Below are 16,677 nucleotides of genomic sequence, written 5' to 3' on the forward strand. Positions count from 1 at the left end.
GAGAAGGCGATGCTCCCACTCCAGTGCTCTGGTCTGGAGAATCCCACGGACGGAGGAGCCTCGTGGGCTGCAGTCCATGGGGTCGCTAAGAGTCGGACACGACTGAGCGACTTCACTCTCACTTACCTAAGGGAATGGGGTTCCCTTACCCTGAGGCGGGCGGGGAGAGTGGCTGCTGGAGCTGGACCGTGGCGCTCTAACATCACACCAAAAACGTGCTGGCGAAGCTCACTTGTGCGCTTTCTGAGGGTAAAACAAAAATGCTCTGTTCTGCAACTTTCAGGTGATTAAAAATAAGCCATATAACCGATAAATGAAAGCGCACGGAACCAAAGGCCTGAATGTCACCGCAGCGCTGCAGGCGGGCCATCCTGTCTACAGACCCGCCCCTGGGGAGAAGCTGCCGGAGGCTGAGCTGCGGCCCCTCTCCAGCCAGGAGCAGGGGGCCTGTTGAGGGCCCGAGGCCACGGGGGAGCCTCACCCCATGCGGTTGAGGACGCAAGCCTGCGCAGGCACGACCACTCAGCCTGTGGGTGTCCGTCCTGCCCATGCTGACCCCGCCCTCTGATGGCCCAGCATGCACATCAGCTCGGCCGAAGGACGGCCTGCTGGGTCAGTGCCGCCAGCAGGAGCGCAGAGCACACAAGATACCTCCACAAGGAGGGCTTAACAGGGGGGCCGGGGTGCAGAGCACAGCTGTCCCAGGGAGATAGGAGATGAGGAGGTCCAGGGTCAGAACACCAGGCCTCGGGGCGGTGTGGGGGCCGCTGGGGCACCTGAGGCTGGCCTGGGAGCCTTGCCCCAACGGGACCCAACCAGTGGGATGGCCTTGCTCCTAACAGGAAGGTCCAGGCCTGGCCATCACCTCCCACAGCCTCACGCACAGGTGAGGACAGAGACAGGAGAGCACGTGGCCCTGCGGTCTGAAGAGAGCAGAGGCCTGGCCACAGAGCCGACCCGCCCTGTCCCTGAGGAGGGGGCACAGCCCCAAGCCCAGAGCCGTCCTGCCAGCACACCTGCTCCCCCTGGAGCCACCCCAGGTCCCATGAGAAATGAGGGGGGTATGGGGGAGGGAGGAAGGACAGGCTGCACAGACACGCAGGCCCAGGGCTCCCAGCGGCTGCCAGACGCCCAGCAGGCATCCTGCCTCCGCACAGCCGGCCTGGTCCCACTCCTCCAGCCCTTGGGGTACTGCGGGAGGCTCCTCAGGGCAGGCCACATGGGCTGCTGGGTGCTGACCTGTAACCGGGAAGGACCCAAACCCCACCTGGAGCGGGGACTCAGGACTGGGGGGCCAGTGCCCCTCAGAGGGGAGGCCTGTGTGGCTGGGGGGCTGGCAGTGGGGTCGGGGCTCCTCTGGGCCTGGGGGTGAGGCTGAGTGGGGCCTGGCAGGGGCCCGAGTGGGGACAGTGGGCGCTGCAGCAGGCTTGGGCCTGAGACCCCCAGGCTGGGGAAGGGTCCCAGCCCCAACCAACCCCTAAATAGGGAGCAGCTGTTGCTGAGACAGGGCCTGACTCTGGTGAGACCCCAAATGTGCCTCTTTGGCACATTGATTATTTTAAGCTGTGTGGATGAAAAGTGTCATCTGCCCTATCAGGAAGCAAAGGTCGCTGCAGACCTGAAGGCCTCACCCTGCAGCCCCTCAGGGTGGAAAAGCAGGCTGCTGCCCAGACAGCTGGGAGGCATGTCAGGGGAGTGATTTCACAGGGGCCAGAGTCTTGCATGTTCTTATGGCAGAAAGTGAAGAGGAACTAAAAAGCCTCTTGATGAAAGTGAAAGTGGAGAGTGAAAAACTTGGCTTAAAGCTCAACATTCAGAAAACAAAGATCATGGCATCCGGTCCCATCACTTCATGGGAAATAGATGGGGAAACATTGGAAACAGTGTCAGACTTTATTTTGGGGGGCTCCAAAATCACTGCAGATGGTGACTGCAGCCATGAAATTAAAAGACGCTTACTCCTTGGAAGGAAAGTTATGACCAACCTAGATAGCATATTCAAAAGCAGAGACATTACTTTGCCAAAAAAGGTTCGTCTAGTCAAGGCTATGGTCTTTCCTGTGGTCATGTATGGATGTGAGAGCTGAACTGTGAAGAAGGCTGAGCGCCGAAGAATTGATGCTTTTGAACTGTGGTGTTGGAGAAGACTCTTGAGAGTCCCTTGGACTGCAAGGAGATCCAACCAGTCCCTTCTGAAGGAGATCAGCCCTGGGATTTCTTTGGAAGGAATGATGCTAAAGCTGAAACTCCAGTACTTTGGCCACCTCATGTGAAGAGTTGACTCATTGGAAAAGACTCTGATGCTGGGAGGGATTGGGGGCAAGAGGAGAAGGGGATGACAGAGGATGAGATGGCTGGATGGCATCACTGACTTGATGGACGTGAGTCTGAGTGAACTCCGGGAGTTGGTGATGGACAGGGAGGCCTGGCGTGCTGCGATTCATGGGGTCGCAAAGAGTCGGACACGACTGAGCAACTGATCTGATCTGATCTGATATGAAGAAAAGGGCTAACTTCTCTAAATTGAGACATTGAGTTTTCTTTAATTAACAGAATCTTTTGATGTTCCAACTACCTGGTTTTACTGCTCAAACTCCTATAAATTCTGCCCCTCCCTCATCTCTTTGGAGCAACCTGTCAGTGGCTGTGCCTTTTCGGTATAATGTGATAGTTACAGATCTGCAGGATTCTTTCCTCACCATTCCCCTGGCCCTCCAAGATTGTAAGCTGTTTGCCTTCAGTCTCCCTTCAGCTAATTTTAAACAGCCCTATAGAAGGTTTCAATGGAAGGTTTTGCCTCAGGGAATGAAAATAGCCCTACCTTGTGTCAGAAATTTGTAGACCAAGCTGTGCAAAATGTTAGAGGAAAGTATAAAGATCTATATTTGATACATTATATGGATGATATTTTGGCAGCTTGTAAGGACAGAGCCTTGTTGCAACAAATTTTATCTGAATTGATTGAGGCCTTGGAAAGCTGGGGTTTAAAGATAGTTCCAGATAAGATACAAGTTCAGTTCAGTTCAGTAGCTCAGTCGTGTCCCACTCTTTGTGACCCCATGAATCGCAGCATGCCAGGCCTCCCTGTCCATCACCAACTCCCGGAGTTCACTCAGACTCATGTCCATTGAGTCAGCCATCTCATCCTCTGTCGTCCCCTTCTCCTCCTGCCCTCAATCCCTCCCAGCATCAGAGTCTTTTCCAATGAGTCAACTCTTCACATGAGGTGACCAAAGTACTGGAGTTTCAGCTTTAGCATCATTCCCTCCAAAGAAGTCCCAGGGCTGATCTCCTTCAGAATGGACTGGTTGGATCTCCTTGCAGTCCAAGGGACTCTCAAGAGTCTTCTCCAACACCACAGTTCAAAAGCATCAATTCTTCAGCGCTCAGCCTTCTTCACAGTCCAACTCTCACATCCATACATGACCACAGGAAAAACCATAGCCTTGACTAGATGAACCTTCGTGGGCAAAGTAATGTCTCTGCTTTTGAATATGCTATCTAGGTTGGTCATAACTTTCCTTCCAAGGAGTAAGCGTCTTTTAATTTCATGGCTGCAGTCACCATCTGCAGTGATTTTGGAGCCCAGAAAAATAAAGTCTGACACTGTTTCCACTGTTTCCCCATCTATTTCCCATGAAGTGATGGGACCGGGATGCCATGATCTTTGTTTTCTGAATGTTGAGCTTTAAGCCAACTTTTTCACTCTCAACTTTCACCTTCATCAAGAGGCTTTTTAGTTCCTCTTCACTTTCTGCCATAAGGGTGGTGCATATCTGAGGTTATTGATATTTCTCCCGGCAATCTTGATTCCAGCTTGTGCTTCTTCCAGTCCAGCGTTTCTCATGATGTACTCTGCATATAAGTTAAATAAGCAGGGTGACAATATACAGCCTTGACGTACTCCCTTTCCTATTTGTAACCAGTCTGTTGTTCTATGTCCAGTTTTAACTGTTGCTTCCTGACCTGCATACAGATTTCTCAAGAGGCAGGTCAGGTGGTCTGGTATTCCCATCTCTTTCAGAATCTTCCACAGTTTATTGTGATCCACACAGTCAGAGGCTTTGGCATAGTCAATAAAGCAGAAATAGATGTTTTTCTGGAACTCTCTTGCTTTTTCTATGATCCAGCAGATGTTGGCAATTTGATCTCTGGTTCCTCTGCCTTTTCTAAAACCAGCTTGAACATCTGGAATTTCACTGTTCACGTATTGCTGAAGCCTGGCTTGGAGAATTTTGAGCATTACTTTACTAGCGTGTGAGATGAGTGCAATTGTGCAGTTGTTTGAGCATTCTTTGGCATTGCCTTTCTTTGGGATTGGAGTGAAAACCGACCTGTTCCAGTCCTGTGGCCACTGCTGAGTTTTCCAAATTTGCTGGTATATTGAGTGCAGCGCTTTCACAGCATCATCTTTCAGGATTTGAAATAGCTCCACTGGAATTCCATCACCTCCACTAGCTTTGTTCGTAGTGATGCTTTTTTTTTTTTTTTTTAACTTTACAATATTGTATTGGTTTTGCCAAATATCGAAATGTGTAGTGATGCTTTCTAAGGCCCACTTGACTTCGCCTTCCAGGATGTCTGGCTCTAGGTGAGTGATCACACCATCATGATTATCTGGGTACTGAAATCTTTTTTGTACAGATCTTCTATGTATTCTTGCCACCTCTTCTTTATATCTTCTGCTTCTGTTAGGTCCATACCATTTCTGTCCTTTATCAAGCCCATCTTTGCATGAAATATTCCCTTGGTATCTCTAATTTTCTTGAAGAGATCTCTAGTCTTTTCCATTCTGTTGTTTTCTTCTATTTCTTTGCATTGATTGCTGAGGAAGGCTTTCTTATCTCTTCTTGCTATTCTTTGGAACTCTGCATTCAGATGCTTATATCTTTCCTTTTCTCCTTTGGCTTTTCACTTCTCTTCTTTTCACAGCTATTTGTAAGGCCTCCCCAGACAGCCCTTTTGCTTTTTTGCATTTCTTTTCCGTGGGGATGGTCTTGATCCCTGTCTCCTGTGCAATGTCATGAACCTCTGTCCATAGTTCATCAGGCACTCTATCTATCAGATCTAGGCCCTTAAATCTATTTCTCACTTCCACTGTATAATCATAAGGGATTTGATTTAGGTCATACCTGAATGGTCTAGTGGTTTTCCCTACTTTCTTCAATTTAAGTCTGAATTTGGCAATAAGGAGTTCATGATCTGAGCCACAGTCAGCTCCTGGTCTTGTTTGTTGACAGTATAAGAGCTTCTCCATCTTCGGCTGCAAAAAATATAATCAATCTGATTTCGGTGTTGACCCATCTGGTGATGTCAAACCTCTGGCCTCATGTTTTTGTAAAAGTATAAAAGAGAATCTTAAACATGGAATAAACAGGCAGTCCATAGAAACGAGGCTGCCTCATTGGCCGCCGCCGTCATCTCTTCAGATTGAATCCCTGGTTGCTGGAGTTGGACTCCGGCAAGAGACATCCTGGGGCTTGTCCTCGAGTGGAGAGTGTTATGCTTGGGTTCCCACCACAGGTCTAGGTTCTCAGGGGTGGGGACCCTACCAGGAAATAACAGGGGGGCAGAGTTGCCTGTCCGATTTAGAAACCAGGGTGTGGTTTTTTGGTTGTCCTAAACAGAACATGGATTTTTGAGACTGGTTAATGGCATCTGAGGAGAGAGTCATGTCGGGGAATAGTTATAGCAGGTCAGTTCTGCCAGAACTCTAGTTCCCAGTCTTTGGGCTAAGTCATAATACCCCAGAGCAGTTTCCAGATCCTGGTTTTCTCCATCAGTTCTGAAACTGAAGGCTATTCCACATCTTGAGTTGTCCAGCTCCTCCACAGACACCCTGCCAGGGAGTCACTTTTGAAACAGATGGGGAAGGTCACTTGGGGAATGTTAGTCAAGAGAGTATAGATGGTCTCTTAACCCTTTGTTCTTGCAATGGAAAAGTGACCCTAAATAGCCATCTTTCTGCATCAGAAATATGGAGTATGTTTCAGGATATGAAATATTACCACATTCCAATGTGACTTCTTTTTGAAAAAAATGTCAGTACTGTTGAGTTAAATGACTAATACTTAATGCATACTGAAAAATAGCAGGTTTGGAACATCTCCTGAATATTAGTTAAGGAATTTTATATATTTTTTTAATTGAAACATAACATTTGGCTTTAGGGTTAGAAATGTTGTTTTTAATGAATTGCCTTTTAATTCACTATGTTTCTTCTGTCTACTTTATCTTGAATGGGTCATAAATTGAAGGAATCTGTTTTCAGCAGATGCAAGGCTTATGGGTACAAATTGTCTTTTCTTGCTGATTCTGTAATTAAAATGCAATTTCATTTAGAGTTATTAAAAGACCCCAAAAGTCTGTAAGCTAAAAAAAGCCAAGATTTGTTTCTGCAGCTGATTAATTGCACTATTTAATATTTCTATTGACAGTGGTACTGGTATATTGGCAAAACTGAATGTAAATCTATTGACATTTCACACAGCATGCTTTATTTCTCTAGTTGCAGCAAAAAATCATTCCTGATCAGGACCAACTAATGGCAGTAGCTCTAGAATGCAATCTATAGCTGTGAACGAAATGACCAGCTCGCGCTTTGCTATGACATATTAGAATGTCTGCCACAAAGAGGATACGGGTAAGAATCCACAGTGTGCCATTTTTGTGGTTGTGTCTTGTTACCCTAACAGTTATAGTGAAAACGTTGCTTCTCTGAATGTTCATTATAGAGAATTTGGGGAATATAAAATAAAATAAAGAAGAAAATGAAATCATATGCAAACCTGTTGCCTCAAGATAAACACTTTTTCTAGTAGTGTATGAGAAGTCACTATAATTTTGTGAGCCTTGATAATTATCCTTTAAAAATAAGCTAATATCACTATCACCACAACAAGAAGCCCTTTAAGTAGATAGACAATAATGTGTCTTTGTTTTAAATTGTATTTCTAATTAATCTTTTCCCATATTTTTGGGCTAGCTGTATTTCTTCTATGAATTGTTTGTTCTTGGCCCTTGCCTTGAATAAAACTTTTAAGTGATAATGTGTGGATATACATACCTCATTTTTTTTACATCTTATATCTTTATCGAGATATAATTAGCATTCAGCACCATATAAGTTTGAGGTTTAAGCATAATGACTTACATATGTTGTGAAATGATTACCATGTTTAAAATAAAACTTTTTTCCTTATGGTGAGAACTGTTAGGATTTACTCTGTTAGCAACTTACCCATACAACATACTTCAGTGTTAACTATAGTCATCATGTTATATGTTACATGCCCAGTATTTATTTATCTTACAACTGAGAGTTTGTACCTTTTGACCACCTTTATTCAGTTCCCCTCTTGTAACCACAAATCTGACCTCTTTTTTGGTTGTGTTTTTTTGGTATGATATCTCCTGTAAGTGGGATCATACAGTATTTGTTTTTCTCTGTCCGACATATTTCCACTTTGCATAAAGCCCTCAAGGTCCTTCCATGTAGGCATAAATGGGTGACTTCCTTTTTTTTATGGCTGAATAGTATTCTATCATGTGTGTATATCACATTTTCTTTATTCTTTCCCTTTATCCTTTGATGGGTACTTATATTGTTTCTGTATCTTGGGAATTGGAAAACATGCCGCAGTGAACATGGGGTACAAATATGTCTTTGATATAGTGATTTGGTTTTACTCAGATACATAACCAGAAGTGGAATTGCTAGATCATATGGTAGTGTTATTTTTAATTTTTTGAGGACATGAATATACATAATTTTTAACTGGGCTTATGTTTAAGTAGGAATTTACATAACATTCTTTTGGATCATTTAGGTGTATGGAAATCCGATTTGTATTTTCTCTTTGAAAGTCACACAACAATCATTACTTTAACTAAACTTTAAAAATGTAGTATATATTATAAATTTCATATCTGGAGAAGTTAAAAAAGCACATGGAAGAGCACTGAATGAAAAATCAGTGGCCTGTCTCTATGCCTTTGTGATGACAGCTGAGTCACTGCTGTGGTCATCAGTTTCCTCGTTTGCAGAATCAGCTAATTAGACAAGAAGTCCTCCTCATGCTCTATTTCTTTTTCTCCCTTCTCTTTCTTTTTTGCTGTCTTTTCTTTCCAAGGAAATATTTGTGTGTGTGTGTGTGTAATGAATGATAAAAGTCACTGATTTTGCAACCCATTGTGAAATAATTGTTTCATGTAATCTTTCAGTTCAGTTCAGTCACTCAGTCGTGTCTGACTCTTTGCGACCCCATGGACTGCCACATGTCAGGCTTCCCTGTCCATCACCAACTCCTGGAGCCTTCTCAAACTCATGTCCATTGAGTCGGTGATGCCATCCAGCCATCTGATCCTCTATCGTCCCCTTCTCCTCCTGCCCCCAATCCCTCCCAGCATCAGGGTCTTTTCCAATAAGTCGACTCTTCGCATGAGGTGGCCAAAGTATTAGAGTTTCAGCTTCAGCATCAGTCCTTCCAGTGAATATTCAGGACTGATCTCCTATAGGATTGACTGGTTGGATCTCCTTGCAGTCCAAGGGACTCTCAAGAGTCTTCTCCAACACCACAGTTCAAAAGCATCAATTCTTCGGTGCTCAGCTTTCTTTTTGGTCGAACTCGCACATCCATACATGACTACTGCTGGAAAAACCATAGCCTTGACTAGATGGACCTTTGTTAGCAAAGTAACGTCTCTGCTTTTTAATATACTGTCTAGGTTGATCATAGCTTTTCTTCCAAGGAGTAAGAGTCTTTTAATTTCATGGCTGCAATCACCATCTGCAGTGATTTTGGAGCCCAAAATAAGTTTCTCACTGTTTCCATTGTTTCCCCATCTATTTACCATGAAATGATGGGATCTGATGCCATGATCTTTGTTTTCTGAATGTTGAGTTTTAAGCCAACTTTTTCACTCTCCTCTTTCACTTTCATCAAGAGGCTCTTTAGTTCTTCTTCACTTTCTGCCATAAAGCAGAAAGTCTGGTCTCATCTTTAATAGTACTGAAATCACATGAAAAATTGATGGGGAAGGAATACTCACATGGTAACAAAGTATTACCTTTAGCAGATATTTTAAACTTTTTTTTTGTAATTTCATAAGGGAAATATACATTTATAAAGTTCAAGTCTGACTATTGTCACATTTGATCAAGTTATCAGAAATGGCATTACTTAGAGTCAGATAGCCTAGCAGTATGTGCCTCCTCGTGAGAAGCAGTATGAAGTAAAATTATTTACTCTGAATCTAATCAGTACTTTAAGCTGGACTTCTGGTTTACAGTAAATGTAGGGAATAGCAGAACAAGTTAAATAACACCTTGAAGAAAAAACCAGATAAATACAGACAGATATTCTAGAGGTCAGCTTGTCTTCAGTTTGAAAAGTCCATGTCGTGAATAAAAACAGATTGGTGGGGGTGAGGTGGAGCTATTCTGAAATTAAAGTGTCCAAGGGAACATAATCCCCTTCTAATCTTTAACCATAAAATAATGTTATGTACTAGTTAAAATGAGGGTACTGGGAGACTTGTAATAGACAAGCAAGTGTAGGCTTCTCTCCTGCCCCATCCTTGGATACCTGTCTTCATTATAGATCATGTTTTTTTCTCTTCTCAACTTTGTCTGTGTCCTTTAAAATATTATACTCATACTGTTTACTGATTTTTCCAACTTCAGATGATTATTGACTTTGTTTTATGGAAGCCTACCCTGCCCCCATACCTACTTCTCCTAACAATTTTCTCAGTGTAGTTAAAGAGATATTTTTTGTTTTGTTTTGTTTTGCTTTGTTTTTAAAGTGGTATTTTTATCATTGTGATTATGTATATACTGTTTACACAGAGCTAGTTATGATTGTATTTCCTTTTTATGCATTTTTTTTCTTGTATTGAATAATTTCCTTGTCATTGTTTCCATTTATTTCCCTCACACTTCTGACAGAAGTGGAAAAATCCTTTTCAAGGTCAAAAATACCTAGTAATCTTTCCTTTCTTTTTTCACACTCTCTCTTACTTCAGAGAAACGTCTTACAATTGTCTTTTCTCTTCCTCTGATATGGATTAATTCTTTACTCTGCTGTACATTGGTCATCTCTCCTCTGTTGTTATGTTGCATTTCTGGGGTTATTATCTTCTCCTTTCTTTACTTATTCCCTCACTTTGATAGAACGCAGTCTTGCATAGCTTCTTGTCAAATATCACATAGAGGCATTCTTATTTTAAGACTGTTCCATGTCAGAAAAATATCATAGTTGTATCCTTACACTTGGAAGGCTTGTCTTGCATGGAAATCTGGGTTAATGATCCTTTTGCTTATGAGTTTTGGAGGCATCAGTGTTGGTGAGAAGTTCAAGGCCATTATACGGCTTTTTTCTCCTGTTTTTGGAATCCTTCAGTACCTACCCTTCATCGCTAATGTTCTGAAATATAAGGATGTATTTTATTGTGAATCTAGGTTTATCATTACATAGTGTGTTCCAACCTGGAGACTGATGTCCTTCAGCCTATTCTTTCTTATATTTTCTTCCTGTTATGTTTCTTTGATTAGTTTATTTGCATGCCCTTCTATTTTTCTTTTTTGCACATTTAAAATTTACTGCCTTTTTTGTTATTTTTTCCCTACATTTTGATCTTTCATTATATGGTCTGGGAAATTTCTGCAGTTTTATCTTCTAATCCTTATTTTGAATTTTAAAATTTGTTTTGGCTTTCTTAAATTCAAAGAATTTTTCCTTATTCACTTTAAAACAAAATCGTATCCTACTCTTTTTTTCACAGATGCATAAACCCCCTTCTATACACCCTGCATTACCCTCACCCGACCATGATCTTTGATTTTTCATATTTTGTTTGTTTGCATCTCTGCTTCTACTGTGAGATCCTTTCCTCCATATCTAATGATTCTTGACCATTACTGCTACTGCTAAGTCGCTTCAGTCGTGTCCAACTCAGTGCGACCCCATAGACGGCAGCCCACCAGGCTCCCCATTCCTGGGATTCTCCAAGCAAGGACACTGGAGTGGGTTGCCATTTCCTTTTCCAATGAATGAAAGTGAAAAGTGAAAGTGAAGTTGTGTCTGACTCTTAGCGACCCCATGGATTGTAGCCCGCCAGGCTCCTCCGTCCATGGGATTTTCCAGGCAAGAGTACTGGGGTGGGGTGCCATTACCTTCTCCTCTTGACCATTAATTTATATCTAATAAGTAATAATTGCTATTTTATTAGATAATATCTGATTGCATGCCTTGTGACAAGCTGAAGGCTTTTCATTATAGGGGTCCTTAGAAAATTGCCAAAAAAAAAAAAAGAAAATTGCCTTATTTATGAGCAGCTAGATTGTCAGTCTTGTTTTAGTTTTGCTTTCTGGAGGGTAGGGTAATCTTGCATTCTGTCTATTGTGTTACAGAAATGTTGGGTGGTTTGTAAATCCTGATTGTTGATCTCTTTTCATTAAAAGTTGAAGTGCTGACCCCAAGAAGGAATCAAGGCAAATAGCCTTGTTCCTGGTAAAGCTAAATGGAGACTGTACTAGTGGTTAATACTTCTCTTCCTCAGTCCAGGTTTAGGGAATCTTCATATGGAAAGAATTGGAGAAGAAAATGGCAACCCACTCCAGTGTTCTTGCCTGGAGAATCCCAGGGACGGGGGAGCCTGGTGGGCTGCCGTCTGTGGGGTTGCACAGAGTCAGACACGACTGAAGCGACTTAGCAGCAGCAGCAGCATGTAGAAAGAAAAGGTGTAATTACAGGGGGGACTCAGAATCTGTTTATTACTGAAAACTGTACCGATGGGACCACAGGCTCCTTTACATCTTTGGTGAAGAGAAGCAGGTCTACCTCTGGGAACCATGGGGGTTCAGTAGGCAGCACAGGGCTGGTAATGTGGATTGTTTTAACAGTTTTTTTAGCAAAATATCATTACCTATCGTTTAAAAACCTCATCCCAGTGGATGTCAGAGTGTCTCAAGTCAAAGTGCTGTTCTCAAAGGGTGTCGAACCCTTTCCTTAACAAGCACCCGATAGGGCAGAAGTGTTGGGGAGGTTCTTTTTACATGATCTTCAGGAATGACATGATGGTCCCTCCGCCTGCTTGATGCCCCCTTGGTTGTCCTTGAATCATCTAGGTAAAATCATTGACTTCCAACTGACATGTGCAATTTTTAAAAGTAAACATATTAGACTTTGTTCTTCAGTAAGGTCAAAAAGGCATGAATATCAATTAGAGCTTATCTATCAACTTATAACCAGTAATTTGCCTATTCTGAGGATCGGATTTAGTCATGATATCAATTGAATGATGATATTCAGAGAACATATTTTTTAATGTAGACATTATAATGAGGGGGCTTCCCTTGTGGCTCAGCTAGCTGTAACATGGAAGCAACCTAGATGCCCACTGACACGTGAATGGATAAAGAAGTTGTGGTACATATACATAATGGAATATTACTCAGACAAAAAAGGGAACACACTTGAATCAGTTCTTATGAGGTGGATGAACCTAAAACCTGTTATACAGAGTGGAGTGAGTCAAAAAGAGAAAGATAAATGTCGTATTCTATCTAACAGATATTCGGAATCTAGAAAAATGGTTCTGAAGAATTTATTTACAGGGCAGCAGTGGAGAAACAGAGAATAGACTTATGGACATGGGGAGAGGGGAGGGGAGGGTGAGATGTATGGAAAGAGTAACATGGAAACTTACATTACTGTATGTAAAATAGATAGCCAACGGGAATTTGCTGTATGGCTCAGGAAACTCAAACAGGGGCTCTGTATCATCCTAGAGGGGTGGGATGGGGACGGAGATGGGAGGGAGGTTCCAAAGGGAGGAGATACATGTATACCTGTGGCTGATTCATGTTGAGGTTTGACAGAAAACAACAAAATTCTATAAAGCAATTATCTTTCAATTAAAAAAAAAAAAAAGAATCCACCCACAATGTGCAAGATCTGGGTTTGATCCCTGGGTTGGGAAGATCCCCTGGAGAAGGGAAAGGCTACCCACTCCAATATTCTGGCCTGGAGAATTCCAGGGACTGTGTGATCCATGGGGTCACAAAGAGTTGAATGCGACTGAGCAACTTTCAGTTTCACTATAATGAGGGGATGAGTATATTTGTTTTCAGAGAGTGTGTAGGCTAAGAAATGCCTTTTGTGTGTGTGTGTGTGTCCAAAAGCTTTTTTCCAGCTTCAGATTAATGGTTTCTGATCTAACAGACTTTTAAAAATTTTTTTTGGTAAACAGAAAAAGCATGATACTCTTCTGTTGTTCCATTCATTTCTTAATGATTGTATTTCATTATTATAATTTTCTAAATAATTTCAATTATAAATTAGTCTAGTATTAAAGTATAGGCCTTCAGAATATTTACTCTGGTTCTTTTTGCTCCTCGTGCCAAGTTTGTCAGTTTACATTCTCTTAGTGATTAGTTGTTTATTTTCAGTGATTAAATGGTTTTACATACCAAATGGTTAACCATATATTTATTCACTATTTAGGATATTAGATTCTTGTGTGTCTTACCTAGACTGCACATTCTACCTGGCTGAAAAAATTCTTTAGTCATTATGTTCATGAATGTCATTCACAAAGGAAGAACATTGTATTCTGAAAATCAATGACAAACGTTTATTGTAGAGCTACAAAATGATAATTTAAGAATATTGTTTCTGAATGAGTGTGCTAATTGAAGACAAATGATCTTTTGTTTTTGAAGGGCTTTAAGTGGCATATACCCTAATTTATCACTCCAGTCCAAGGCTGAAAACTTGGTTTAAAAGATAGTATAATCTTTGTAAATTGCATGAAATAATTGCCACATAGATTTTAGACCAGGAAAAATTGATAGTTTTAAAAATAGTGAGGCTTTGGTGTTCAAGGTAGGTCACTTTTAATTTTCCAAGGCCAGATGAGATTTTTATTTGGTTTTCTTATCAGATCATAAGATCTTGCTGGAATTCAGCCAGATCATTGGTTGGAAGGCATCAGAGTGTGTCGGGTACAGTTGTTCTCAGCTGAGAGCTGTCCCTCCGAGGTTGGGACACAGAGCTGCAGAGGGTGGCTGGGGGCTTTACAGCAGTTGCTTAGCTTTTCTGCCGTATTCCTTTCACTGGCACGCGTGTTGTACTGTACCGAGTCTGTCCTACCAGCCATGTTCTTATTAGTTTATGATCTTTTTTCATGGTACTGTTTCTCCTAGTCTCCCCTAATTTTTTCCTGAGAGAGAGTTTGCTTGTTATCTCAACTCCCTGGTAGGAATTATCTATATGATGACTATGTACTTCTCCTTCACTTTAAAATACTACAGTGGAGTCAGTGTGAATGATGAGATGTAAAAGACCCTTGAGGATATAGAATCCTAATGGACAAGCCCTACGAGTCACAGGTGGTGTAGACAGACCAGGACAAAGCCACTGTGCAGGGCCTTGGCTCCTAATCTATTTTATTGTTAAAAAAAAAAAAAAAACAGAAATAAATGAGAGCTTTATTCTTTATCACTTCTTTAAAGAAAGACTACAGTCGATTTATAATTTTTTTTGCTTTTCAATCAGAACTGAACTAAAAGTCTTTAGGAAAATAGTTGCCCATGTCTCACTAATCTTTAATAAAAAATATCGTTCTGTTCTAGTATTTTTTATCTTAATCTCTTTTGAGTTATGAAAGATGCTGAATGAGTGTAGGAGATGAGACTGACATTTTACTTGGACAGTATGATACCGCTTTTATGTATTAATGTCCAAGGGAAACATCAGTTTTTTTTTGTTTTGTTTTAAACTTGAGTTTGGTATTTTACTTAAAAAGCTACTACTAAAACCTAATTTTAATTCTTTTTTCTTTATCCTTCAGTCAGAAAACAGAGGTCACCACAGCGCTTCATGACATGGTAGACCAACTGGAGCACATTCTCAGGTGAGAAAACGGAGTCTGGTTCTGTGCTGATTAAAGACATCTGTCCAAGAAATGTTACATTAAATATGCCCAGTGGTCATTTCTACTTTGATCTCATATTTGTTTGATTCTCTTAGGAGTGAATGAATCTAATACTAGCTTATCTCAGCAGAATGCTGCAGTAGTGGAAACATGAACTTTGAAGACTGGTAGAAGTGTGTTCAAATCTAGGTGTCATCACTTACTAGCTGTGTGATCTTTGAGCCTATGGTTTTCTTAGCTGTAATACCTGTAATATCTAACTCATAAGATGTGAAGTTAATATTATATTAAAGGCTTCCCTTGTGGCTAGGGTGGTAAAGAATCCACCTGCAATGCGGGAGACCTGGGTCCAATCCCTGGGTTGGGAAGATCTCCTGGAGAAGGGAAAGGCTACCCACTCCAGTATTCTGGCCTGGAGAGTTTCCAGTCCATGGGGTCGAAGAGAGTCGGACACAACTCAGTGACTTTCACTTTCACTTTAAGCTTTTAAAGTACCTCACACTTAGTAGGTAAATAAGAAATATTAGTTCCTTCAGTAATTGCTACTTCTACCAGCAAACAGTGTTTATTTTGCCCCTTAGTTTCCTTTTTTTTGGTATACTACATTTGATTGAATATTTGGATTATAGTAGTAACTAGCAATATTCTTTACTGTGAAAATGAAATATTAAGCTCTTTTGGAGACTGAAAATTTCCAAGTTGCTATTCAGAAAGTGTAATATTGTTTACTAGTGTTCATTTTTATGTTTATATATAATGTGCTTATATGTAAATTTTAAATATTTACATTAAAATTAAACTTTAGGAATAATAAACTTTGCTCTTCCAATATATAATTGTAGAAATTATAAATAATAACATCACTTGATAATGTTAGTATGTAAAGTAGAAGTATTTGGAATCTACTAATTTGATGTCTCTCTCCTCCGCATAGCCTCTCTAAAAAATTGAGCATAGTTTGAACAAAACTTAATTTGTTAATATAGATTCATTCCTTACAAATCTACATGGTTTCCTTTATTTCCCTAATGAAGTGGGAAGGAGCTTTCCCAAAGAGATACAGTATAATAAACACAATGTATTTCATAAAAAGTTATTACTGCATGATAAACATTATTTATTTCACCACATGTTCCTGGATGTAAACCATGAATTGTGTTCATAGTCAAATTATGCTTTCAGTATCTCAGGCAAACAGTAGGACCCTGTAGGTTTCTGGATGATTCACAAGTCTTTCACTGTTCACCTTAATTTACTAACCTTTTAAAAAGGAAAGCTTTTCATTCCTCTTCCAGGTTTACCACACAGCCATTAATAGTTGATAAATATTTAATGTATATAATGTCAGGTGACATGACCCATTAAACTTACCTTTATGCAGAATTTACTAAATTTTATCTGACCTTTAATTCATAAATGTGAGATTTGGTGAGAACAACAAGGTGTGTATACAGTGCTGATAATTATGGAACAGATATCCTAAGAAGATCCGTATAAGAACAGGAATCTTATTTGTTTGTTTATAGAATGGATTCCTGAGGAAGATTGAGCCTTAATGGTATTTCTGTGGTTTTCCAACTCTAAAATCCTTTGCTTATTGCTTTTCCGGCAGCCTTGCCTATAACAAAATACTCACTAGGGTTGTTAAGAGTTAAAGCTGGGTATTGCAGTGATAGATTTGGCTTATTTTGCTGACTTGATGCTTTTAGAGTACAGCAAATTGTGAAAAAGATTTTG

At 40.9% G+C, this 16,677-nt stretch overlaps 1 protein-coding gene across 1 annotated transcript in view; it reads left to right on the forward strand.

Moving 5' to 3' along the window:
- The window catches only part of NBAS (NBAS subunit of NRZ tethering complex), a gene marked incomplete in the record, with an annotated part of 468,052 nt that overhangs the window by 256,922 nt on the left and 194,453 nt on the right, over positions 1–16,677 (forward strand). Inside the window, 3 exon segments of the mRNA NM_001192550.1 lie at positions 6,509–6,566; positions 6,568–6,643; positions 14,857–14,919. Of these exon segments, the coding sequence (NP_001179479.1) occupies positions 6,509–6,566; positions 6,568–6,643; positions 14,857–14,919 (197 nt within the window).

Source organism: Bos taurus, chromosome 11 (genome assembly GCF_002263795.3).
Source record: "Bos taurus isolate L1 Dominette 01449 registration number 42190680 breed Hereford chromosome 11, ARS-UCD2.0, whole genome shotgun sequence".
NCBI classification, from domain to species: domain Eukaryota; kingdom Metazoa; phylum Chordata; class Mammalia; order Artiodactyla; family Bovidae; genus Bos; species Bos taurus.